A 27,345-nucleotide genomic window follows, 5' to 3' on the forward strand; every position below is an offset into this window, starting at 1 on the left:
CGCTACGCGGTCTCGGACGCAACACTGTTCCCTTCTTCGTCACAACGTTCCTCGACACATTACAACGTGGTATAGCCCAAGATATACGTGAATAACTATTATGCACCATGGTCGGCACTTACATCGCTCAACTTTCCACTACTTCATCTGTTGAGTGTGAAAGCGAGTTTGTTTATTATGTGTTGCAATAATTGTTGACCACATTATACAAATTGTTATTAGTTATAGAAAAATCAATAAAAGCTTAAGTGATCGAACCTGAAAATTGGAAATTTTTAAATATTCAATATTTTCCTTCGTTCCGCAATAATGCGAATCATTTTAATTGGTAAACTGCAATAATTAGAAAAATAACCCACGCGTTTGAGTTTAGTGCATTTATAAAAATTGAACAACAGTAGTAGTTATTTAATTAACAAAAAAAGTTATATAAAATTAGACTTGTACTTTTAGTCATTAAGTCAAATTTTTTCAGCTTAATTTATCATTTATTTTTTAAATTTCATATCATTTTTTATATCTCAATATATTTATGAAAATAAAATATGCACAACTTGTATACTATTCAAATTGACGTACTATTCACGCATCATATCTGTAGTATGTCATATATTTATAAATTAAATATTATACAAGGTTCTTTGGAGGAATTATTAAATAATTAAACACAGTTAATTGAACTTGCTATCTTTAATCACAACAGTTGAGATTCGGTACTGCAAATGCAGAGTGAAGATGCGAGCATGCTCTTCCAAGTCTTGTCAAATTAGAGAACAATCTGAGGCATCGCTCGCTTATCGGTACGCACTAACCTCGCATCATGCAAACACCATCTTACAGTGCATCAGTGCCAATACTACAGTATATAAAAGGTATTGCAGCTGCAAATAAATAAATATGAGGAAAGAATATATTATACATACTTAATATTTTATTATCAAGAGTTTTATCTTACAATACGGGGTATAAAATATAAACAATGATGTCTAAAGAAATGACAGCGTTATCAAAATGAGTCTAAATGTATACTAAAACCTTATAATCAAAAACTTAAAGATTTTTTCCTAAAAGTATGCTACGACTCAATACTTTGATCATCCAGATTGATCGCAGCAATCACGTTTCTGTCAAGAAAAATTTACATAAAAAAAATTAATGTAATAGAAGCGTCAGCGTTTTCAGAATTGAAGCACGTTCAATTGTCATACTATAAATAGGTATACCTCTGTATTTTTTCAAGTCAAATTCAATTGGTAGTTTTGAAACAAAATTTTTAAATGATCAAATTTTGTGCAAACAAATCTTACGATTCAGAAAATTAATAATTTTTACCGCAACCGTATATACAATCTTTTCCCTTAAAAAAGAATTTTATTCATAAACCACTCGAATGGTTTGTGTTGTCAACATGATTACAAGTAAAAAATTAATAGCGCAAGGTATGATTAATAGTTGCGAGTGAACAACTACCCACGATGATGGCACCTTCAGTCTTTGCCAAGAAATGTTTTACAACTTGAATTGCGACAAGTTTATCTGTTTCACAGTTTACGTCGCCTTAAAAATCATTTCCCGCTCGACTTTCGCCAGCCGAGTCTCTGAGCCTCTTGAGTCAGATCTAGCAGATCTTCGTACTCGTATTTCTCCGTGAGAATCCTTAATAGCACTTTTCTTACACCAGTCGACGGTTTTTCCGGGCACTTATCCAAAGCGAAGTTCAGCAATGCTTCCGTATGAAAATCAGCTCTCGATTTAACTTGATTGATTATCACGTTTGTCGGTACTCTACTTTGCAGTGCTTGCAAATCGCTCGAGTCAGTTAATTGTTTGTCTTCCCTCGATAATCGCTCGACCAACATGCTAAGCAATTCGCTCGAACTGAATTCATCGGGGACGGCTTCCTTCAACTCGCTGGGTTTCAACATTTTTAACACATGTGAGATTTTGAACTTCTTTTTGTAAGTTTTTAGCACAGTGTCAATGAATTTTTCGTCAGACTCAAATATGTTTGGTAGCTCTTGCAGTATCTTTTGTAAGCCTGCTGTTTTCATAGACGCTTTCAAATTCGCTTCGCTGTCGTCTTCCATGCTGAGGCTGATATCGTTCAAAGTTTCTCGTTTACGATCTGTTTGCAACATGTCGCTGATATTATTCTGCAACAAACATAAGAAGTAACTATTAGCTTATTAATAAAATAAAATTTCTTTTCGAAATAATTAAAATAATCAAAACTACTAAGTTGATATAATTGCCAAATTTGATTGATTAAGGATAATTTTCATCTTAAATTAATTTTAAATTTCATTTCTTCATTTATAATTAATTTTCAAAGAGAAAAAAAGGCAAAACTCACCCTATATCCCTTGCAAATTTTGTCGGCACCGAACCTCTTGGCAAACGCATCAAATAATACATCTTCGTCACATTGTTCCATAAGCTCAAGACATTGTATCTCATCGTCTCTTCTCGTTCTCTTCGTAGGACTTGTTTGCACGCAACTGTCACTCGACGGCCTCTTGACAGGTTTTTTGAGCGCCGAGACATTGGTTGACATTAAGTCGCTGGTCTTCATGAGATCTTCAAATGAATCGTTGTCGGGCCTTGTTCTCATCGGTCTTCTGTGACCAAGTGGTGTACTCGAAGGCACGACGATGTTGGCTGTCGACTTCTCAGGAGTCCTCGAAGATGTATTAACTCTCTCTTCGTACCTCGATAAAGCTTTTTTCACGCAATCGACCTTTGGACTTTTAATTGGCAATCGATTGATGTCGCGTTCGTTTAGTTGGGCCAAGTCACCGATCGAATGAATGCAACGTGTGGACAAGTGTGTTGCGAGATTTGATGTAAACAATGGATCTACTAAATCAGCGCTAAGAGATTCCACGGCATCAGAACACGAAATCAGAGACGGATAAACAGGCAACGTCGAGTCCAGATTCTCCGGCTCAATCAAATGCGCCACGCTGCAATTGGAAAAGAAAGAAAAACGTTGACTCACTTGGACCTACTTTGTTCAAATGCCGACTCGCCATCCAATGAATACAGAAGTTATTGCTCGTATGTGCTAAGTCTACATTTTTTGCGGTTTCGCAAGTGGCACACTTACGCGCACTTAGCATACCGATTGTGAAACGTAATGTTTTATATTTTACGCGGAATAATAACGCACTGATATTTCAACTTAATTAGGTTAAAGCGTATATTCAAATTGTACTTTTACTGGAATCTCAGATACAAAATATGTGTTATCACAAAAAAGTTGACAATGAAAATAAAATAAACTTACCTGTTCTGCGTTTCCTGGCTAAGCGGCAAATTAGAAAACAACGAGTCAGTAACCGGCAGGGTTCTATCATCTCCACTTCCTTGCGACGCAGGTATCGAATTTGGTTTCTCTTGTGTCATTTCGAGACTCGACGATATGTTCTCAACATCAACGGTATCATCCAACGATGTTTGACGATTATCACTAGATCTGTTAATATTCGACAGATTAATTGAATCGAGTTTGATAGACGTGTCATTTTTATCTTCTTGCGTTGACGTTTTTACGTTATCAGTACTCTCGTTGATTTTCACTTCCTCGATCGAGATCTCTGTTAATACGGTGGCAAGTTTAATTTTCGCTGAGGGTATCATCTCATCATCCACTAGAGGTTGAGAGATCGCTTCGATTTCTTTCGTGTCTGAATCCATTGGTACGAAGCGTAATTTTGACTGACGCTTAAATTCTTTACGAGCACTTGGACTGCGCATCGAAGGAAGTTTCTCCAGTCGTGGAGGTGAGGATGTTTCTGTCATTATCTCATAACCCATTTCGCGAGATACTGGCGGGTCAGCAAAGCTCACTCGCTTTTTCTATGAGAAAAAATATTTGTTTTATTAATCAAAAATCCAATTGTACTCTACCAACATGTATGGATAGTAAACTCACTCTATTTGGCGTTTCCACATCAATCTCTTGATTTCTTTTCAAAATACTGGCACTGGGCGAAGCTGTCAACGACGGAGGATTAGCATTTGACCACTCTAATAATGGCAATTCCTTCCTAGATTTACTATTCGGCGACTCGTCGCCACTGGACTGTGAACTTTCTTTCTCGCTAGACTCGTGTTTGTCAAGTTTCGGCGAGACTTTTTCCCCATCGTTATTCAAATTTTTAAATTTACTCATCAATGGTGATGAACATCTTTGAGGAACGCTGTTATTATTCATGTTGTTAAACATCTTGACTTGTCTACTACCTCCTGGACTTGAAACTCGTTCGTGTTCTTTTGCGATAAGTTTATCTTTTTTTGGCAGAGGTACAATAGTCACCTCGTCTGTCAACGCGGATTCTTTTAGACCATCTGCTGCGAGTTTTTCAGCAATTGATTGTTTCGTAACAAGACCTAACATTTGAGCGGCACGGCCTTGCAGTGGGAATGCTTTCGACCGAATAACTCGAGTTGGTGTACTTTTTGGCGAGGAGAGCAATGTTATTGGTGCTACTGGTTTGCCTAAAAAAAATATTGTTTAACTGAAATCAACTGTTAATCAAATGCGAATTTAATTTACATGACAAAAATCTTACCATTATTGTTTTCAAGCCTTTTTGCTTCTTGTAGAAGCACTGGCTTCTCATTCTCGACTGTGGGCGGTATAATTGATATAGACGAATCGTCTAAACCACACTGTGTCGCTGGAATAACCGTCGACTCTTTTTCTGTTTCCTCGTCTTTCACTGCCGTAGTCTGTTAAAGAAAGTTAAAAGTAAGTTAGATAGATATAACATTATCATTTTTGAGCTAACTACCGTGTTAGTATTCAGACCTGAGTTAATTCTACTTTAGCAATTTTTATGAAACACTCGACCTTGTCCATTTTCGAGACAGTCGGCTCCTGTGAACTCTCCACAATATCTGAATCTTGCGATGACTTATCGCTTTCCTGCGACGACGACTTTAAGCTTTCTTGTGTCTCTTCGCTTTCGGGAATTGTGGATTTGACTATTTTAAATACGATAAAGCATTAATAAGAGGTTAATTAGTAAGTGTATAACAACTGCAAAAAGAATTAAATAAACTCACTCAAACTTTCTTTAATATTATCAACAGTTTCCTCCTGTGTGGCAACATCCTCAACGTTGATTTCCTGTGGCGAATCCGGCACTACTTCATGTTTTTTTTTGGCAGCAGTATATTCAGATTTACCAGCATTTATAGTTCTAAGGCCACGAACTTTGTTCTGCGCGGTTTCTGGTTTCTTATTTTCAACATCTTTTGCTGAATTAGTCGTTCCTTTCTCGATAATTACACTACCTTTCATCGAACGCCTTTTAACGACGGGTTGTGAGTTGGACTCTTCTTTTGGCTTATCCTCTTTGAGTAAAGACTTCTTATCAGTTTCACCTACCTTGCCAACACTACGACGATTTGGCAGAGGCTTGAACACCATATCGATCTTTAGCCGTGACATTTCATTAAGCTGACGTTTAGAGAACTTTTTGCCATCTATTTCTTGCTATTGAAATAAAAGGAAAAAATTAAAACTCATTAACTTAATTAATTTAGCTACTTCAATCAGAACTAAATTCATCATCATAATTTTCAACTTTTATTAAACGACAGTTCGTCAATTAAAACAGAAATTACTAATTTCATTTTGCAATATACTTACTCTACTGTTCTATACATTTTGTAAAAATAGCAGACATTCGCTATTGATTTTCTGTCGTTGAGAAATTGAAAACTCACCGTGCATTCGATAAACTTGTTACTCTCTTCGCTGGTGTGGAGTACTTCATTCGTGCTGTCCTTTCTAGGTCGTTTCTCACGCTCAACGTCCAAGGTACCCTCTGAGCTGGTTTCTGAGTTGCGTCGTTTTCTACCACGTTTACTGCCCATCAGCTGCTCGTTACTGTTGTATTTTCGTAGAGTTCCCGTTTTCTCTAGTGGCTGCTGCAGCGAGCGTCTTGTCAATCTCGATTGATTGTTCTTTGCCGAGTCTGTAAAAAATTGATGATTTTTTGTGATATTTTATATTTTCAATTCGTTTCAATATTCATTTTTCAAATTAAGAGATCGACAAAAGTCAATTTCTAATTATTAATAAGTCAAGCTATTCGCTATTCGATTTCTAGACGCATAAAAATAACGTGCATTCACGATAGTTGTCATTGCTGGTATGAATGCCAACGTCAAATTAATGGTATCTGTGGTAATCTTTCGATGCAGCTGTGTAATCAATCAACTAGAAAGACATGACCTACATTATTACCTGACTTTTTGAATATTCTCACTGATTCCCGCCTCCCACATATGCACGCTACGCGATATAAATTTTATTTTTTATTTTTTTAGGTTAGGTGTTTTCAGCATCCCATGATCAATTTTTATTCAAAATCCCACTCACTTTTCTTAACGAAGCGGTAAATCCAGCACTGCACAGCTGTACCATTAAATTATTATCGGCAAATCGCGCTCGATAGACTATACGTTGCACAAATGCACGACTGCAGAAGCATATTATAACATGTAGCATTGAACCACACCGTGAAAACAAACAAAAGTATGAACAGAAAAACTAACTGATAGCATTGTTTTCTTCGGCCATACTCCTCCGACGCATTTTATTCGTTTGGTCAATCATCGACGGTGAGACTTGTTCAGCTGGTGTATTATCGCCGTCAACAACGGGGTACTCGTCGTGCGACTCAAAGTCCAATTTTTTGACGATGGTTGACGACTGCTCGACCGACTTTTCGTTTTGCTGATTCGGCAAGCTTTCCTCCGTTGCTGTCGCTGCCGCCGCTGCTGCCGCTGCTGACTGTCGTCTTGTCTGCGCTCTTGGCGAACTTGTTGGCGAGCTGTAAATTTTTTTTGTAGATTTAAATTTGTAAACTTTGTAAGCGTGAAAAAAAAATTATTTACGATTCGTCTGAATCGTTGTACTTCCAAATGATTCAATTAAAGTGCTTATAATTCAGTTATATGATGTACAATGTAAAAAAATCAATGTAGATTAGGGAATAATTTATTACGAATGATTCTAAAGATATCATTTCCACATGAATGGCATGCAAAGCTCAATTCCTCGAAATATTAGTATGTTTTATTTTCTCGCATTGAAACAAAAAATGTTGAACCTGAATTCTTATATTGAATAATACATGATTTTTTTCGCAATTTTTTGAGAAATTTTATACATTCTAATTTAATTTATTTGTCTAAAAATTCGATTTCTCTATTAATTTTTTAAAATCTAATCTGAATTCCATAATTTAATTTAAATTAAAAATGAAAGTTTTGGAAAAAACATCGCCAAATAAATCATTATGAACTAAATTTTAAGACTATCATCAATCATCAACAGTACCATCAATTAATTTAAAAAAAAAAGTACTCACGTCACTATTTTCTTGGGCTGTGTTTCAGGGAACGCTTGCATGATGTTCTTGAAGTGTAGCGTGTCTGAAGAGGCACTTTTAGGTACGGCGATCTCGTTGTTATTAACGCTGGACTTAGAGTCAAACCACTGTTGCAGCTGTTGCGTATCTTGTGAATTAGAAACTGTGAGTTCATTGTACATCGCTGGTATATCTTCGCGACGTTTTTTCAGCATATCCTTTTGGTGATCCGTTAGTCGATTCACATCGAGCTTGACGTCGGTGTTTATCACAACGAAATCCTATAAAATAAAAAATGAAAGGACAATAAGCTACTGCATATGAATTTCATTACAATAGTACGGGTTTGAAGATTGAATTTGGAAAGTAAGATGAATCATACTTGTGAATCAGGCTCGATGTTAACGACCTTACTCTTCGCTGTGATCTCTTTACCATTAATATCTCTTTTAAAACCAGAAGGGCTGGTAGTTCTACGATTAAGAAAACTACCAACAGACTTTATCGACGGGAGCTTGGGTTTTTTGGCTTTCTTTTCATCAACTAGTTGGTTGCTTTTTACAGATGATTGTTCAAGTTCGCTCAGGATGTCGTCAATTGCTTGTCTCATTTTGTCATCAACGCTATCTTTCATATCTAGCATTGACAGAGCAGCCGATGAAATCTCGTCGTTAAGGTGTAACATAGCCATAATAATTGTTGGTCGATAGCAGCTAAGTAATTCATAGTTGAAGTGCTTTTGAAGCTTTTTAAAAAGACTGACAATTGTATGCCAAGTTCTGCAGATCTCTTTTTCTAAATTGGTATCGTCTGTTTGCGTTTTGAGCAATATTTTGACCATTGGTTCAGATACTTTCAGGTAAACAGCAGTTTTTTCTACACTGTAATTAAAGACACCGAGCAGAAACGATGAAAAAGCTTTTAATACTTTATCCGTGGCGAAGCTTTTATTTGATAAACACTGTACACTTAGGCTTTTCAAAAGTATGAGAAATGGTGGAATCTCTGAGGCTGCAACAAACAAATAATGATTTAATTCATTGTTGATTGAAAAAATAGGTTTGAAAGAAGCAATACTCACAACCAGGTAATTCATTATAGCTAACAACAGAAAGCAGACCATCAATGCAGACAGCAGCAAATTCATAACATTTCTTTTCCCACTTCAAAGCCAAAATAATCATGTTAGACGTACGACTAAGAATCTCATTTGGCTTTACCGTCACCATCAATTCTGCTTGCAAATCAAATTGTTTATACAGTTCCATCCATGCCTCTGCCATTGATTTTAACTGCGGAAACAATTTTTTTATGAGATACATACATATGTAAAATATTTTAATTGAAGGTAAAATAGTTTACTTGAAGTCGATTATCTGTATATAGACTGACGAATGGAAACTTGATAATGTTCTCAATAGTCTCGAATTTGTGTTCAATCAAATTACTCTCGTTGATTGGCTGCTCATCCTCTACATATTTCTTGGCTATTCTTGCAAGTATACACCATACTTCACAAGTTGCATACCTTCAAAAATATATTTGTTACATAATACTTATGAGATGAACATGTATTCCTTAAATATAAGTATACTTACATATGAGACTTATTTTTTCTGGTATCATCTAGTATTTGAAGAATTTTTTGCATCATTTCAAGTGTTTTTGGATAATAGGTGTTAGAATCTTTAGGCTTGATAAGATGCATTAAGAGTGTCTCAATTGAAATAAAATTTTCACTATAAATTAAAATAGTTCATAAGTAGTTGTTAAAAAATGATTGTTATTGTTTAGTAGAATGCTTACTGAGAAAAACCAGAGAAGTGATTTACTTGAAGATATAGATTGATTAAATCTGCTAGGATTTGCTCAGTGAATTGAATATAATTCGAAATACTGTTAAAATTCTTGAGCACGACTTCTAAAAGGAAATTCTTGATGAGAGCCATTTTATGAAAGTTATTTTTTATTAACTCAACTATAACACTCCCAATTTCTTTGTACATTGGAACCTACCACATTAAACATCAATTCATAAATAAGAAAAATTATACTTTACAATTTCTAAGTACCTTATTGGTGTTTATACTTACTTTCATTTTATCGTACTCTCCTATCCGTTTGATAAGGCTATCCCAGATGATTTTAGGAATTAGAGATTTATTTTGAACTTCCTCATCAGGCAATAAACTTAGGCTAAGAAGCACTTCTCCAAAGCAATGTATAAAAATCTTGTATTTACTCTCAAAAACTGCACTATTCACAGGACTAGGAAGTTTCTCTTGTATCATTGACAACATAGCTGTTGACTCATTTTTTTTGTCTACAATTAACTGTACCAAAGCATTGACTGCAAATAACTGAGTTTTAGGAAACTTCTTGCCTAGAGAAACATTGCTATCACTTTTTTGAGTAAATAATGGTTTATCGCCAAATGGTCCAAAGCACATATTAAGAAATGGAATGAGCACTGAATCTACACACTCTGATATGCTAGGATACACCTTGTAGATAAGATGCCACCAGACTTCTAATTTTGTAAGTACCATCACTTCTGTTTTGCTATTTTTGGCATTCAGTGGAGTACACAGAAGCTTTATACGACGCGTTGTTGCAAGTTCATGTTGATCCAAAGCAAAATTATCAATCAACAATTTCCAGGATAAAAAGGCTTGCCTACAAGTGTTAGAGATTGCATAATATAAGCATAATAAAATGATCAAACGCAGTGCAATACTGAAATACTTACTTTCTGTTTGGATCAGCTGATTTGAAAGCAATTTCCTCAACTTTGAGCAAACTATTTACTAATCCAGAGCCTCGATGTAAATCAGTACCAATAAATGTGATACTATTTTCCCATAGTGCAGCCCAATCAGGCTCAGAAGAGTTAACCAAAAGCAGCATCCTCTTGCAGTAGAAGTTTTGCAAAGTAATCTTGTACTTCTCCCAGATCTCTCTATGCAACGATTTGATTCTGAGGCCAATGTCATTCTTGATAGCTAACTGGAGAACATTAAGCGCTTCTGTTCGCTGTTTCCTGTGACCCATATATGCTAGTGGAACCACTTTTTCCATTATAAATGTGTCAAACTGTCTGACATTGAGACCCAATGATGAGAGACCACATAGTCTTGCAAGAAACTTCAGCGCTTGATCAACAAATTTCTCTTCAAGCTCATCAGATTCTGATAGTGTTCGATTCTCCAAATTCTTAAGGAGAACAATATTGTCTGCATTTTCATCTCGCAACCACTCCATAGTTTTAGGTTGAGCAGTGTCAAAACAGTTATTAAAGAAATCAATGACAGAGGGTTTGTTGCCAATAACTGACACTGTATCATCCTTTAAGATACTCAGAGACTCAAGTAACTTCAGCCTGCAATTCATAACAATTAACATTCAGTCTCATCCAACAAATTACACGTAAAATTACAGTGCATTTTATGTACCTCTTTTTCCGATTAATCTGCAAAATTGACTTGAAAAAGTCGAAACTCTTGTTGACCGTTTCAGGCAAAACGATGTCGAGGGTACGACATGCCTCGATGTGGAGTTTTTCGTCGTCGGTAAGGCTCGCTTCGATAACCGCATTGCACAGCTCGCAAAATTCACCATCTTTCAACGACATTATCTTCTTGTCGTCTTGCAGCTGAGACCTGCAACATGGAGTCGTATCGTGATTGTGTTGTTAATCAATTACATCGATCAATTCATGAGCTACTTTTTTACAAAAATACTAAACCACTTGCATTACAAACGTCACACCACCAATTCTTTTTACAAAACTCATGGTTAATAATTAGGTATCGAGTAAGACTTCAACAAGAACGAACGGCGTCTCCAAGTGAGGATGAAACGTTAAGAGGGAGGAGGACCGACGCAAGCCTAAATGTACTAACTCCCTCCAAAAAGCGAAAAAGCCGCAACAGGCGGTGACTAGTTTTTGGCGCGCTGCGCTGCGGCGGTGGCCCTTGATGGCTTCGATCAAAAAAGAACAAAAAGCAACACACACACACGCGCGCGCACGACTCTCTGCTTACCTCCTCAGTGAGGTGAGGGCTAATATACGCGACTCTTGAGGTGAGCTGACTTCTTTGAGGGTACGCATCGTCTCGACGATGCTACTACTCGCCATAGTGTATAATAAATCTTTGCCGCTCTTTCTGTCTCTGACTTCTGATTGCGGTATGCGTATTGCGTTATGTATTAAAAATTCTGCTTCCGACTCGACTGTGCCCCGCTGGTCGTGCGTGCACGATCGCTGAGTCGCTCTCCTCTTGCGCGCGCGGGAAACTGATGGCGCGTTCACAATGGCGGCGACGCGCCGCCGCAGCACGTAAATTTTCTTTGTGCGGAAAACCTATATAGATATACACGAGCAAGAAAGAGAGATAGAGAGAGAAAGAAAAGGAGCTTAGACTGTAGCATGAGGTATAGCTGTAGGTTTAAGGCGGGAAATGGAATCACGTGGTGGGGCTTTAAAGAGCCGCTTACCGCATGGAGGGGAAAATGTGTGAGACATGCAGTTACGCTAGAATTTCATGTTTTTGCAGTATCGGGATGCTTACGAATGCTTGCCTGAGTCTTGTGGTTTCGAGGAAATGCCTGTGAAATACGCTGGAACGCTTACGATAAGGGAATTAAAATATTTTCAAATTTCAACGATTAAATCAGCATTTACAGATTATAATAGTAAACTTGTACATTGTGTAACCATGGAATATGTAACGTAGTCATGTAGGCATGATGTCGTCTTTATTATTCGAGTATTATACTGAATAAAAAATGTATGGTAAATTGTACATGAGAAATGAATTTTTACGGGGAAAAAAGTTATTTGTAATGTTTTTATAAGGATAATAATTAGATTAAGGCAATGAAACGCATAGGTACAATGTTAAAACTGGTAATCTTTATTATTTATTTTCAATAAAAAACGCTGGTATCTCAATCCAAGGCACTGGTAAACTTCAATCTTTGATCGAATTTCGATCGCAGTTTGGTAACCAAGAATTATACGACTCGCGTGTCGTCGCAAAGAGTACTTTTCTCCATTTTTTTCATTGCTTACACTACAACAATTAGGCTTTGGTTCGATGTAGTTTTTAACGGAGTGACGATGTTTTTCGCTCGTTTTCCGTAGTCGCAAGTAGATAAATAAAAAAAAAGAACATTTGCTCGTAAAAATCTCGTTCACAAATATAAATATTTAAACACACGCTCCATAAATATACACTTATATACACAATTAATAATCAACACGATTAATTAATCCACTTTGAATGTATTGGCGTTGGATTCAGGTACTTGCAGGTGCAGGTTTTGTTGAATGTCTGTGAAACGCCGAAAATATGGATCTTGAGAGAAATAGCTAGTCCTACTGTAAAAAAAAATCATATTTTGCCATCAAACTTCAACTAGCTTTAACTTAATAACATGGTACTCTAGATTTTTCATAAAATGAAACTTGTTTTTGAAAGCATAATAATATTAAAATTGACAAAACTAGCTACAAAAAAGTATGTTCTAGCTTACTTAATTGTTCTTTCCTTGACTGGCGGTGAATGTCCTGATCCGATAAGAGGAGCCCTTTGCGTGGGTGGTTGGTAGATGACCGGTCGGTCCATACTTCCCAAGACAACATTAGCACCAACTCTTCTTCCCGTTCGCCACCTCAGAATCAACCATTTCATCCTCTGCAGTCCAATGACAACAAGAATAGCGGCACGGAACCTGACTTTGGCATTTTTTCGATGGGGACCAGGACGTACATAAACACGTTGCGCCTGAGTGAGTGCTGCCAGGAAGGAAACAGTATTTTCTTGAACTATTTGATAGCTCGATACGATGCAGTAGAGGTAATGCTTCTGGTAGATGAGCGCCTTGCGTCGACTCTCGGAGCGAAGATACTTTCCGTAAAAGTGTTGCAACTGGCAACAAATTTAATGTAATAAGAAACTGAAGCAAAAGAAAGTTATTTTTAAAAACAGATTGTAAAACTTACTCTTTCTTCGTAGTCTTGTCGATTGATATTGGACGGTTTAGACATCTTTTGCGCGAGTTGACTTTCTAAGAATCGAATCTGTTCAAGGTACCTGTTATTTTCTTCCCGTATGCGCTCAACTTTTTCGTATAAATTCATTTTATCTTTTGACAGGTTTTCAATTGTAGCATTCAATTCCTGCGATAAAATAAACTATGTTTTAGGATTTCGACATAGAACATTATATACGTAACTTATACACAGAAATTCAGTTACAATAAATTCGATAAATTTATTTTTAAAGAATACTTCTTTAATGTTTATTTAACTCACCTTAACTCTATTCCAAACTTTACTCGGTGAACTTCCATTTTCATATAACATTCTCACCTTCCTCAAATCATCAGCATAATCCAACTCTCGACTAAGATAGCGTTTCAATTCAGCCTGCTGTTCAGCAATAAGTTCTCGTAGTTTCTTATCTTCAGCTTTAGCAGCAATAAGTTTCTCAGTTAGTTCTGTTTCCTTATCTGTGAGAGAAGCCACTGCAAGACTAAGCTGGTTTTCACGCTCTGCCGCTTCGTTTAGTTGAAGCTTAAGAGTTTTCATGTCAGCTTCGAAGTCGTTCTGTAAATAAACAAGCTATTTTAAGGAATATAATCTGTACTTTATCCTTTTTTGTAATATTATCGTTTTTAAAAGTACATTTCCCACTATTAACTCATTAAAATTATTAAAAATTAAAAAAACATAAAATTTACCATAACTTCTTGCGCATTTTTAAGTTCTCTTCTCGTATTTTTCAATTCAGCATCAGCATTAGTGCGATGCTGGGTTCTCTTCGTCTCAGCATCACTGACGGTTTTGAGAAGAGATTTCTGCCATTCGCACTCTTTTGTCCGAGCTTTCAACTCCTCTTTAGCTTTTCGTAGATCTGCTTTGAGTTGATCCTTTGTGGAATCAGCTATTTCGAAATTATTTGTAAGCTTTTCAATTTCAGCTTTTGCAGCTTCGAATTGACTTTGCAAGCGGTCTTTTTCAGATGAAATCTTGCTAAGGGCATCTTGAACTTCTTCGGTTTTTCGCTTTTCTGCTTCAAGTTTTTCCGTTAGTTCAGTTTGCAACTTCTTGAAGTCTTCTTGAACGTTAACTGCTAAACAATAATGATTGTGCAATATTAATTAAATTAATTTTTATATTTATTATTTACAGTATTAATTAAAACTAATATAATTATAAATTTTTTGTTAAATACCTGGTAAGCCTTTTCTCGCAGCGTTCATCATCTCAAGATGTTTGTATTCATCGATAAGTCGGTTTCTAGCCTCCAACGCTTCATTTAATTTTATTCTAAGCATTGTAATCAATTCTGTGTCTTTATCTTTGTTCTCTTCAGCTTCCCGTTTTTCTCTCTGCATTCGTATCTGCAATTGTCTTACCAAATGTCTTTCTTTCGATAAAAATTCTTCCAATTTCAAGACTTTTAGAGACTCTTCTTCCACGTCAGATTTAAGTTCTTGGATTCGCCGCTCATATTCGCTGATCTTTAATCAAATACAAAACAAAATGTATATTAATAGTTACATTTGTACTTATATTTTTTACGAAAGAAAAAAAAACAATTTATAATTTTTAAATTGCTGTATGAAATTTCAAAACTAACCTGAGACTTCAACATTTCTTTTTCGATATCCAAATCATTCTTCAATCTCGTCAGTTCCTCGATCTCTTTGTTCGCTTGTTTAAGATCTCCACACTTCTTCAATACTCCATCAGGTTCGCTATCAATCACATTCATTAGTTGTTGGTCCAATCTAGCCGAGAGATTCAGCTCCCTCTGTACCATTTCCGTAATATCATGATCCTCGTCTGGTCGCCGAGCGTGTCCAAGCATTTCAACTTCGGTACGAAGTTTAGCATTCTCCTCGGCTAATTCAACGTTACGTTTACGCTCGTCTTTGATTTTTCGTCGTAATTCCACGACGTTACCCGATTCCTTCATTTTATTTTGAATGGTTTCGAGAGCACGGTGAAGGCTCTTGCTATCATCGTTTATCTGACGAATCACTTTGTCCTTTTCCTTTAATTTTGAAGGATTATATAAGCATTGTTGCAGAAACTGCAAGGAAAAGTAGGATGTTGGATGCTGGGGATGATCAATGGGATAGATTGAAGGAAAAATCACGTTTCTTCGATGTAATTAAGACTGTAAATGATAAAACTAATAATATTTCGTACCTTCAAGTACTCCTGAAGATGATAAATTTCCTGATCTTTCTCACTAGGTGAAGAGTCACCTGACAAACTACTTCTTCTCGCCATTTCTTCAAGCCTCCTAATCATCTGATCTCTACTATTTAATCCTTCGCTCAATCTTCGAATCTCACTATGATACTCGGCGATTTCCTGCTTATATGTATCGAGCTTTCGCCTGAAATCTTGTAGCTCTTTTAATTCGTCCTCAAGTTCCGTATTTCGGGTTTGCAGTGTGGCAATGGCAAGTTCCTTTTCCGAAATAATCTCCTTAAGATTAGTCACCTCCATGAGTTTCTCTTGCAAAGCTGCTTCGCTACGCTTAAGACGCCTCGACTCATCAGCAAGAATCTTTTCGTCGATTTGATAACGTTTCTTGTACTCTTCAAACTCTTCAATTTTATCTTTTAAGGTATTCTCCACTTCCACGAGATCGCGCTGAATCTTACTTTCATTATCCTTGGATTTTTCGTATTCTGCTTTATAGAATAAGCGATCTTCATTCAACGACTCGATGTTTTCTTGCAATTGCTCAAGACTATTCTGAATCTCTGTGAGTTCAGCCTCGCGTTGCTCAAGAGCTTCAGTTTTTACTTGCAAGTTTTGTTTAAGAACTTTTATATGGCACTCAAGCCCATTAATTCTCTGGATGGCTTGGGCATTGTACATAAGAGTCTCGTTGTTGTGTGGTAGGGAGTTATTTGCGTTACTCACTTTGCCGTGGCGAGGACACACATCATCTGAATCTTCTGAATTTGTCGAGTCTTCGTGAGTTCCACTAGACAACTCGTGAATGGTTGTAATGTTAACCAAAGGAACTTCACTGTGTGGTTGTACTTCCATGTGGAAGAACTGCTACATAAATTATTTAAATAAGAATAATATTATCTTTTGAATTTGTTTACGTAAATTATAAAATATACAATACCTCTTTAGAAGTTTCGACATTAGACTCGATATGCTCCGCATCGCTATGTTCTGCTGAGCCAAGCTCAAGCCTCGGCACTCTTGGTGTTTCTGTGATCGGATGTGAGAAATCTACGATATCCTGCTTACCAGGAAGTGTATCAGAGTTTGGCAGTTTGAAAAGTGAAATATTCTGCGAACGCGTGAAGTTTGGTGCCTCGCGTATTGCTTCGCAAGCATCCTCGCATTCAGAATTAATAGATAGAATGTCACTGAGCGTTCTGGCGCTGTGCTTTTGTTGAGTCTCGTTCTGACGAAGTAATTCGCGAAGTTGAGCTTCGTCAATAGACAAATAGACTTCTAACTGTTTCTCACGGTGAACTAATTGTTCCTTTAGATGATCAATTTCGGCGTTTTTCTCAGCTAGCATTGAGTCGATTATTTGAGGAAGATTTTGGCCTTTATCTTGTGCATGGATCTTTGTCTGACAGAAAAAAAGAAATTTATTATTGTATTTTATTAATCGAAATCATAATTAACCTGTTAACCGAGCGGGACGTATAAATACGTCAAAAGTAAACAATATCGGGTACAGGTAGGACATATGAATACGTCCTCGATATTTATATTGCGCCCTGGAACGGGCGGGACATATATTTTACTACTACTATGGTAATACGTCATTCATACACGTCTTAGTGCAAAAGAACGCGCCCGTTATACGTTGCGTAATTAGAAAGGGATTTCCCCGATTAACAGGTTAATAATTTTCAAATGAGAAGTAAATTACCTGCATCAATCGATTCTCTTCCTCGACTATTTCTAATCTATCCTTTAGCTTTTTCATAACGTCACTTTCTGAATGAACGACATTTGCTATTTCCATTTCTTTGTCGGCTAATAGACGAGTCACGCGTTCTAGCTGGTCTTTCACTTCATTCAACTGTAATCAAAAGTTAAATAGCATTCTCAAAGCTTAATCATATAATGCGTATGTCTTAAAATGAAAGAAGAGTGCGTTGTATATTAAAATTCATAAGCAGGATAATTAATCGTTAATAACATATTATAAATGATTTTTTAAATTTATATTATTACCTCCATGTTTTTATCGGCGAGAGCGCGATCGGCAACTTCCAACCTGTCATTGATTTCATACAGCTGAGTTTCGAGTCGCGAGGTGACTTGTCGCTGAGCAAATGGCGCATTTTGCTTCTGCTGCTCGAGCCTAGCACGAAGAGTTTCTATCTGGAAAAGCTGCTCAGATGTCGTCTGTTGCATAAGTTCTTGCTCAGCAAGCAGCTCTTCGTTTTGTCGCTATAAATAAAATATTTTTATTCAGTTTTGTTTGTAATGAATTGTTTTATTAAGTATTGATAAATATTCAAATGGCGTTTTTCTTAAATAAGAATTATGTAGATCAATCAATAATGGACGAATAAGATTTTATCATAAAAAAATTTAAAGCTATGAAGTTTTAATTTATTGATGTGAAATCTCACCTGCAGGCTACCTAACTGAATCTCTAAATCTTTAAGCCTTTTCAACGCTACATCTTCAGCCCTAAAATGCTTCACAAGAGTATCCTTCAACTTTAAGACATGATCCAATGGCAAAATTGGAGGAGATGTTGGATCGTCGGGTGTTGGACATCTCGCTGCATCAATTTGATCGCGAATCGATACATCCTCGCTTGGCTGACTAATACTCAAACTGGAGCCGCATACGTGCAATGATTCAAGTTCACGAGTTTTGCGATCCATCGCTGTTTGTAATTCGCGAATCTCCATACGAAGTTGACGTAGAGCGGATGAATTGGCGGTTAATTGTTCGGAACTCAGTTGATGTTTGCGTAGTTCCTCCTGTGTGAAAATAAATGATACAGCTAATTCTATATACATGTAATTTACAAATGATAAAAAATGTACAAACCTGTAGATGTCCAATGTGATCACTCAACTGTGCATTTTCATTTCCAGATTTCACAATTTCGAGTTCTTGCACGAGATCTTGTTGATTTTTAGTCTGTGCCATAATCACTTCTTCCAACTGTTGAATTTGATTATTCAAAATATCCTCTCTATCAGTTTTTGCGAGCATCTGTTGCTCGAGATCGCGAATGATGTCCTTGAGCTCCCAAATCTTAGCAACGGCTTCCTTCAGCTCGCAATCGAGTTCTTTATTTTGACGCTCCAATTTGGTTAACTGTCCGGTAACGGATTCCATCTAATTTAATCGAGGCGTTTATAAGTGAAGATCTTATGTTGGAGTGATTGAGGATAAGAGTGAGATAAAATTCAAATTATATAGTGAAGCGTGTTTAGTTCGAGCGTTAGGTGAGCATGCAATTGTGAATATACCGATTTACTAATATTTGTAAAGATTTAATTTTTTTTTAATTTGAAACCTTTACCATGAAGCTGTATCAAGCTTGCCATTAGATTTATTTTACCAGTTCTATAATAATATACCTTTTGCTTACTAAATTTTCGATGTTGTAAGTATTCTAAACTTTACATATTTATGACTTTTCATATATGACTTCACCTACATTAATTGTCATGACAATAAAAAATTAAGTAAAGTTTACTTTAAAATCTGAACATTTTATTATTATAGCCCGACTCTAAAAATAAATCGCATTCATATTTGTAAATAACATAATTTCACAAATCATCAAGAGATTTTTATACGGACTACAGTTTCAAAATTTTATGGTGAATATTCAAACGTGTATAGGTATGTGTGCATAAAATTAAACACTCACTGATGAGAGTTCGACCTCGGATTCGTCACTCGGTCGAAGCGTAGAGCTGCTCGCGGTTGACGAGGCAGGTGATAGCGCACACTGCTAAGTTTGTTTTTTTTTTGCAATTAGGTGTGCGACAAACAGAGAAACCAAAAAAAGAAAACCAAAACCACAGTGCATAGAGAAAAAACCTTCAACCAATTGGAGGATGCGCTACTCTGTTTTCTTAAAAACTATTATTTTTTATTTTTTAAACCACAACAATTTGAGTAGTTTTTTCTCCGCATAAAATTGTGTTAATATAACATTATATAGCAGTGTATAGTGTTATAAGCTGCTTCAGCTCAAATCAATTTGATCAAAAAGTAATTAGTGCAAATCTTCTTTAGATAACTATTTTTGTTATTTTTATTGAGGACAGTAAACATCAGTATAAATTTCAATTAATAATTGTGCATTAAGAAAACCTACCACCATTGTGTCTTGTGAAAATCATTAAAAATCTCATCGTTAAAAAAACATTCATAATTTATCCTTCACAAAACACAATTGTTTTACCCAAATAAGTACTCGTGTAAACATTACGTGGCCAACTTTAAAAAATTAAAAACTGGAGGTAAATATAAGTGATACCTCGTAAATTAATATTCTTTACCTCATTGCCAAGACGTAAAGATCTTTCTTTCTGCTCTTTTAATTGATCTTCAAGAAATTTGATGGTCTTGGCAGCTTCGTCACGTTCATTTTCACGTTCGATTGCTTGCTCCTCTTGGAATTTGCGAGTTGACCGCAGTTGTTTATCGGCAGCTTCAATCTATCATCAGGAAATTATTTAGATTAACAGGCATTGTACAACAGACATTCAAACAGAATTAATTAAAATTTTGCTTTCTGTTGGCATGTATTCTGCCAAAGCATTTTGAAATTGTCGAGCAGTTTTTCAAAACGTAGGTTCAAAAACTTTTCATTTCTATTAAAATAAAATCAAATCGTTTTAGTCTGCAACAAAGCAATGGAAGCTAATTAAGCGTATTTCCCATGTATGTTTCAGCAATGATTTTCAACATGACTGTTATTCTTTATTTAAAAAATTTATGATTCTCAAATGATTACGCGATTAATATTCTTCCACCAACACTGATTAACTAGCACGTCATCTGAAAACAAGTTACACCAAACAACGAAAAAAAGTGCATCCACAAAATCTAAAATCACTAAACCAATGTAAATCTTTATACCTCTACATGCCAATTGATAAGTAAACACGTGTTTAATACACATCACTTCAGTATATACAACATCGACAACAACTAAAATATATAAAAATTCTTTTGCATGCATAATACATACATATGTATATGCGTGTGTGTATGTTGTGTATATACATACATACATACATATATACATATACATACATATATACATCGAATATTGAAAATCATTACTTCTCGAAAAGAAACGATCTTGCGACCCGTCACCATAATTCCATTTGGTTTGATAATCGCATTATTAGCGAAGGTAGGGATGTAGTTGCACATGGTGGTAGAGAAGATGCTGAACGCGGAAAGACTGAATTTGTGTTATTTACCTTTGAGCAGCGGAGCTCGCTCATGTTTGGGGTAGGAGTGGGGAGAACTAACGAGACCTGCCGGCAAACAGAACAACAAACTTATCCTTCCTTCTACATCCTTTTCCTTGTACTCGTGTGAATTAACCAATAATATAATGATTACGCAGGACTTTTTTTGAAGTACTATATATAAATACATGATAATCTAAGCGTTAATCTACTGTGCCATAAAAAAAAAATAACAACCATCATGCAATGAATGCCAAGCACGCAAATAAGAAAAATATTCTGATATTACTTGATGTTGTAGATCTTCTCTCTCCTTCTTTAGATCTTCTTCTTTCTTGTCCCCTTGTTTGCAAAGATCGTCGATTATTTGAATAAGATATGTTGTATCATTACTGCCGTGCATCACAACGTTCCTCGCACGATCTTGCAATTGCATAAAATCTTCGTTGACGTCGCATCCAGTAGTATCCTGTTCACCGTAACCCTCGGAGATGACTTCCTTTTTGGACTCCGCATTGATGAGACGCTGTTGCAGGTCAATTATCTTGACTTTTAAGTGCTCGTTCTCTTCCTGGAAGCAGGCGAGAAGCTTTTCCGTTTCGGTTAGTCTCTCACTTTGATTATCGCTGAAAAAGAAAACAATTTCAAAATTTTATTTAACACGTAACTTTTGTTTTACATAATAATATTATATATATATTGACATTTTACAAATTACATGAATAAGCACTAAAAAATTGAAAGCGAAAATTGAAATAAAAAATAGCACAAAATTCAATTGAATAATAAATGAGTATCATTTTACCCAATGCCGATAGACCATGATTCGGAATCTGAACTAGAAATATTCATAATCCTCGCACTATCAACTCTCAATCTCTGTAGACAAGCGTCCAAATCTTTCTTCATAATTTTCATAATATCTTTCTCGCTATTAATCAACTGTTGCAAATCACTATCGCTACTGATTATAGATGCAATCTCACCGGATTGCGGAGCAAAATGAACTCTTTTGACCTTATCATTCTCGAAACTAGAATCCGCACGAGTGAGACTTTGCTTCTTGAGAATTTCATTAATCAAAGTATTGTTCAGCTCCTCCTCACAATCTACGAAGTAGTCAATCAGCTGGCCTACTAAACCTTTAAGTGTTTCGCAAGTCTTATGAAGAGTGTCTCTGTAAAGTAAATACAAACAAATTATTTACATTGCTAAAATACAAAATCATAAATTAACAAAGACTGAATTTATTACCTTTCTTTCATCAGGTTACTCTGCAAAGATTCGTGAGTCTCAGTACGAATTCTTCTGATCTCCTCTTGCAACTCGTTAATAACTTGATTGCTTTCTTCTTTCAAACATCTGATCTCATGAAGGTGCTTCTCCTTGAGAGTCTGAATCTCTCGTTTTGTGTTACTTGTGAATTTATTACGCAATTCAAGCAACTCTGTTGGCCAGTTTTCGTCGGATTCCGATTCCATAGTAATTAATGCCTAAAAATATATTTCAAGTTCAAATAATGGTTTTTACAGAATTTATAAAACAATAAATTGCGATGACTGACAAAAACATAAAAGACTTAACAAACATGCTCACGACAAATACCTCAATCTGCTCTCGTAGGGCATTGATAATGTCGACACGAGCGAGACCAACTTGTTCCTCGAGTTGCCGATTGTAATCCGCACGTAACTCGTTCAACTCGCAACTCTCCTGCATAGACGAGTCATTGTTGCAACTGCTGTTCTGCTCCGTTTGACTAAACTACATGCGAGTTTTCGAGAGACAATCGTTAGTCACAAACACGAATGAATGATTATGTAGTATGATGTTTTTATGAAAATAAACAAGACATGCTCTGCTCACGGCAAAATAATAAAAATATACTATTTTTTTTAAATGATTTCAATGTAATAAAGCAATTTTTGCATTATGATTCTGGGTCAACCTCGATATTTAATAAAGCTATACACCCAGCACCATAAAACGTAAAATAAAAGACATAATTTATTTATAATTAACATATGGAGCAAACTGAAATTTACCTGATTTATAGCTTTCAGGAGCATAGTACGTCCAGATTTTTCTCTTTCCTCGTTGAGTTGTATTTTAAGAATTTCTAACTTTTCTTCATACTTGGATATGACCTGAGCAATTTTTTCGTTTCCATCAGCTGAAGCAGTACGATTAGATTCAGATTTTGCTTCTCCGATGGACGCACCTGAAATTATATATTGCAATGTAGTTAATGTAAATGAGGAATAGAAAAACATTTAATAAAATATTTATATTTGCCTTCTGCATCACCACCTCCACCAAGTCCACCAACATACAAATCTTCCGTCAATTCTTCAAGCTCGCTGTCATTGTCTGACATTTTCTTTGACTGTTGACTGAAGACTTCTTCAGAATATTGTTTTTCTAAATGTAAACATTTTTGCTCAAAATATGTACGCAATTCTTCCATCTCCTTCGCGTGTTTTTCTTCCAAATCGTCTCTCAACTGCTTCAGCCCTTCATTACCTTCTTCAAAATTACGCAACAACTTTTCAAATTTTTGCGACTCAGCTTCCGATTCCATTTTCATAACATTTAATTCCTCTCGGTGCTGCTCTTCCTTTTGCTGCACGGATGCTAAATATTTAATAAAAAATTACTTATTTAAGTCATTTAATATAATACAACTGAATGTAAAATGAAAGAAAATATTTACCAAGAATAACCTCCTTCTCTTTGGATTTCTCCTCAATTTCTTTCAACAATCTAGCTCTTTCGTCCTCATAATCTTGAAGCTGCTTTCTACATGAGTCTAGCTTAATCAGTACATTGTTGTAATTTGTCTGTTTGAGAAGAAGTTCCTCAAGATTAAATGTTGAGTTCTGTATTTCAGTCTGGTCCAACATCACCGTGGAATCACCAAGCGCCAAAGTTTGATCAAGTTTCTCCTCAAAAATTGCACATTGAGCGTAAGCAGTTTGTAGACCACTTCTCAATTTTTCGCTTTCCTCTAGTAATCTGCTATTAGCTTTCGTTAATTCTTCGAGTTTCTTCATGTATTCAGCAGTTTCTTCGTCACGTTTTTGAATAGTATTTTTCAACTCCAGGATTTTCTGTTCGAAAGATGGCTCTCTAGACATCATCATTTCTAAAGAATCGGTCGACATACGAGTTGGCTGATCTTTCATTTCAGCTTTCAGTTGATCAATTGTATTTTTCATGTCCTTAATCTGTTTCTCATAGTTTTCTTTTTCTTGATTGGCAATTTCAAGTTCAATTTTGTTCTTGGAAACTAAATCTTCGAAATTTCTAATCTTTTCTAGAAGATCTTTTTCTAGAGCTGCTTTTTCCTCTATTATAATAAAACGATTTTGTTAATTCTACGCATTCATTAATATTGATATAACTTACCTAATCGTTGTTGAGTGATTTGGAATTGAACAGCAACATCGTCAAAAGTTTGGTAAGTAGTCTCATCCAGATCTTTAAAACTAATACCACTAAGCCTTGACAAAGACTTTTCCAGAGTGAAAATCTTATTGCTCAGTTGTCGTTCATATTGCTGTCCATTTTCAATTAAACCTTGTGCAGCTGAATATCTCGATGAGAGATCATCTAACTTAAACTAAAGCAAACGATTCAAGTTTCTCGGGAAAAGCAAATTATTTAAAAAAATAAATACGTACCTTAAGAGATTCATTTTCCGATCTAAGATTAGCAGCCTCGCTTAAAGCTTGTTCCAAAGATCTTTCGATGCTTTCTTTGGAATCCCAAACACTAGCAGTCGCCACATACTTTGTAGTCATCTCCTCAAGTTGCAATTTATGCAGTTTGATCTGTTCAGTGAGGAGTTCCTTCTCTTTTATATATGACTGTTTACTAGTGAGAAGTTCCAATTTGAGCGGCTCAAGCGTTTGTTTATATTTAGACAATTGACTCTGGAGAGCAGACATTTCTTCAGCGTGACGAGCTTCTAAATTTTTATTTTCATCTGTCAACTTTTTAAGTTCTTCTTCATGTTTAGTTTTCAACTCCTGTAATTTAAAAATAACATTAATTCAAATTTATACTTTTAAAGCAATAAAATACAGTTAAGACAGATAATGCTGACTTTTATCTGGCTATCATGTTCAGTTTTATTTGCAATGGTCTCAGCAGCAAATTTGTCAATAATAATTTTCATGTCCTTTTCAATTTTCTTCACTTGGTCATATGATTTCTGTAAAAGATGTTCTTCCGGGTTACTAGTACTTTCTTTTATTCTTTTATTTAGATTTTCAACTTCATCCTTGTAGCTAACCAACTCATTATTCTTTGTGCTGTTTTCAGTTTCTAGTTTCTCAATTTTTTCTTGTGCTTGTTCCAGTTTGGATCTTAAACTCGTAATCAATTCCTTTTGAGTATCTAATACACCCTCTAGAGCAACAATCTGGAAAAATCAATTACAATTATAGAGATATTTCAAAGTTTCTAAATTAATTTAAAGAGAATTAGTACCTTTCCATCGTGGTCATCATTATCATTGGTATTTTCTAATTCAGATGTATTTAAAATAGTAATTTGAGCAAGTAAGGCATCTCTAGAGGCTAGAGCTTGTTGTAATGATGTGGTCAAATCTTCAATTAAATCATCTCTATGTTGTAGAGCACGTTCAAATTCTTGTAGCTAAGAAAAATTTAGTATATTAGTATGCAATCATTTATTGAATTTTGTGCATGTCTAGTTTATAGTTTGTAGAGTTTTGTTGTAGAGTAAAGTTTAAATTATGATTAAAAAATATTGACTCTGTTTTGTTTTACTGTTTTCTGAATGTTGCCATGGTCAATGTTTCATATAATTCTTTGAACCCAGTAAAGTAAGTAACATTGTTTTGAAAAAATAATTTTCTATAGCCAAGAAAAATTAATTCAGTTTACTAATGAATACCAATTATATTAATAACTCATGAGTAACATAAATTGTATTTAATCTAAACAAAAACTAACCTTTGTATGGTAAGTGCCAAGAAGATCTGTGCATAGTGGAATATTGCTGCTCTGGCTGTGAGAAGATGTTGGAGAAGAGACATCAGTTCTGAGATGATCAATCTCAGCAGATAAAGCTTGGACAACAGCTTCCTTGCCTTGAAGCTGTTCTTTCAATACGGTAACTCTTCCAGCCAAGCCTTCTAAATCATAATCACCTTCTCCTTCACTCATGCTGACACTGCTGACTGTGACATCTCTTGAGAAAGCACTCTCATTGTTCTGGAACAATATCAACACAAATTATACCAAAAATATTCAATTTGAGAAATAAGTCACTGAAATTTAGAAATTTACGCTAATGCTTCTTAGATCTATAGATTGATTGACAGTTTCGTTGAAGAGAGATTCTTCATCTGATGCTGGCTCCACACTGCTGTTGCTCAACTTTTTGTTTGCACGCTTAGATTGGTAGGCAAGAAGCTACAGCAAAAAAAAATTCATCAATACCATGCACTGATTGTTAATATTATTAAACTACGCAGTCAGTAGTAATTTGAATGTTTATATGGACATTCCCAAAATGGAGTGGTGTATGACATAAGCATAAGTTTCATGGCAAGAATTAATCCTTTTTGTTGTGAATATTCATCTTGAAAATATTAGCATTAATTGTTTGAATTAACAAGTTTAACTACATGAGCAATATTGACAGCATTCAGAAATCGTAAAACCATAAATAATAAAATAATAGTAATGATAAAAATCCTTTATATCTGAAATTATAAATTTGGCAACAAAATAATTGCAAAAATTAAGAAAAAGAATATCCATTTGGCAGAGACATAGCGACTCGATTAACCCAGTCATACCTTTTTATACACTTAATCCCGGAATTACTATACAAGATCACGCAGGGCCTAAGGTTAAAAATAGCCGACCCTTAAATGCATATGTGCATGAGAAGAGAGAATATTAAATATATGCTCACCATCTCCCTACCAGCCTCTATAGCGCCCCGTTTGCGCGTCTCCTCATCCATTATTACCTCAACTTCTCATCGCCAAGGCTTCTAAATTCTGAATTTCATCAAGTTAAAAAAAAACAAATTGCTTGTACACAGAAAGGAAACAAATTATATCATTTATCAATCTTGTGGATTGTACAACATACTCTACTGATATGCACTTGCGCTACTGAGCTCGTAACTCTAACCGTTTGTGAGTGTTGACCCCCTCCTCTGCTTATTATGTCTCTAGTACTGTCTCTCTCTTTGGCGGTTACAATTGCGCGGCGTAACGTTTGCAAGTAAACAATCGCGTAATTTGATGATTATTGGCGTGGTTTTGTAGCGAATAATCTACACTGTTACTGTTTCCAATAAATGTTTAGAATTGTTTATCTCAGCATTAAGTGTGCGAACGATTGCTTTGTATTATGGAATGACAGAATATGAGGGTTGAATTTTTAAACGGTGACTGAAAAGCTGAGTGGTAGAAAAGATGCAGCGGTTCGCAATCTAT

The 27,345-nt window shown here is 35.6% G+C and overlaps 1 protein-coding gene across 1 annotated transcript; it reads right to left on the reverse strand.

The window, feature by feature from the left end:
• Positions 1-694: 694 nt before the first annotated feature.
• Positions 695-26,982, reverse strand: LOC131670866 (uncharacterized). Its single transcript, XM_058946843.1, has 49 exons — positions 26,814-26,982; positions 26,180-26,305; positions 25,844-26,104; positions 25,356-25,523; positions 24,970-25,287; positions 24,545-24,892; positions 24,270-24,483; positions 23,575-24,210; positions 23,157-23,495; positions 22,907-23,082; positions 22,467-22,625; positions 22,116-22,354; positions 21,667-22,038; positions 21,151-21,487; positions 20,871-20,927; positions 19,938-20,096; positions 19,301-19,384; positions 18,466-18,759; positions 18,036-18,395; positions 17,632-17,850; positions 17,324-17,476; positions 16,556-17,017; positions 15,613-16,482; positions 15,038-15,454; positions 14,630-14,918; positions 14,136-14,527; positions 13,708-14,016; positions 13,396-13,572; positions 12,927-13,321; positions 12,669-12,771; positions 11,432-11,736; positions 10,841-11,047; positions 10,138-10,767; positions 9,482-10,064; positions 9,195-9,400; positions 8,987-9,127; positions 8,751-8,916; positions 8,470-8,680; positions 7,771-8,399; positions 7,389-7,669; positions 6,571-6,848; positions 5,737-5,987; positions 5,071-5,503; positions 4,814-4,989; positions 4,575-4,734; positions 3,935-4,500; positions 3,287-3,858; positions 2,354-2,963; positions 695-2,153 (listed from the first exon to the last, which is right to left on the reverse strand). The coding sequence occupies exons 1-49, from the start codon at positions 26,862-26,864 to the stop codon at positions 1,566-1,568; spliced, it is 15,477 nt and encodes a 5,158-aa protein (XP_058802826.1). The 5' UTR covers positions 26,865-26,982; the 3' UTR covers positions 695-1,565.
• Between the last annotated feature and the right edge of the window lie 363 nt (positions 26,983-27,345).

Source organism: Phymastichus coffea, unplaced genomic scaffold, assembly GCF_024137745.1.
Source record: "Phymastichus coffea isolate CEN01 unplaced genomic scaffold, Cenicafe_Pcof_1.1 PCOF00117, whole genome shotgun sequence".
Lineage (NCBI taxonomy): Eukaryota > Metazoa > Arthropoda > Insecta > Hymenoptera > Eulophidae > Phymastichus > Phymastichus coffea.

What these genes read in the sequence shown, in the direction of transcription:
- LOC131670866 (XM_058946843.1), bottom strand. Translation starts at nt 26,864, where the DNA reads ATGGATGAGGAGACGCGCAAACGGGGCGCTATAGAGGCTGGTAGGGAG. An exon ending in TAGAGGCTGGTAGGGAGATG is followed by an intron (nt 26,306 to 26,813) that starts GTGAGCATATAT and finishes TTTTTGCTGTAG; the next exon opens with CTTCTTGCCTACCAATCTAA. An exon ending in AATCACTCAACAACGATTAG is followed by an intron (nt 24,211 to 24,269) that starts GTAAGTTATATC and finishes TTATTATAATAG; the next exon opens with AGGAAAAAGCAGCTCTAGAA.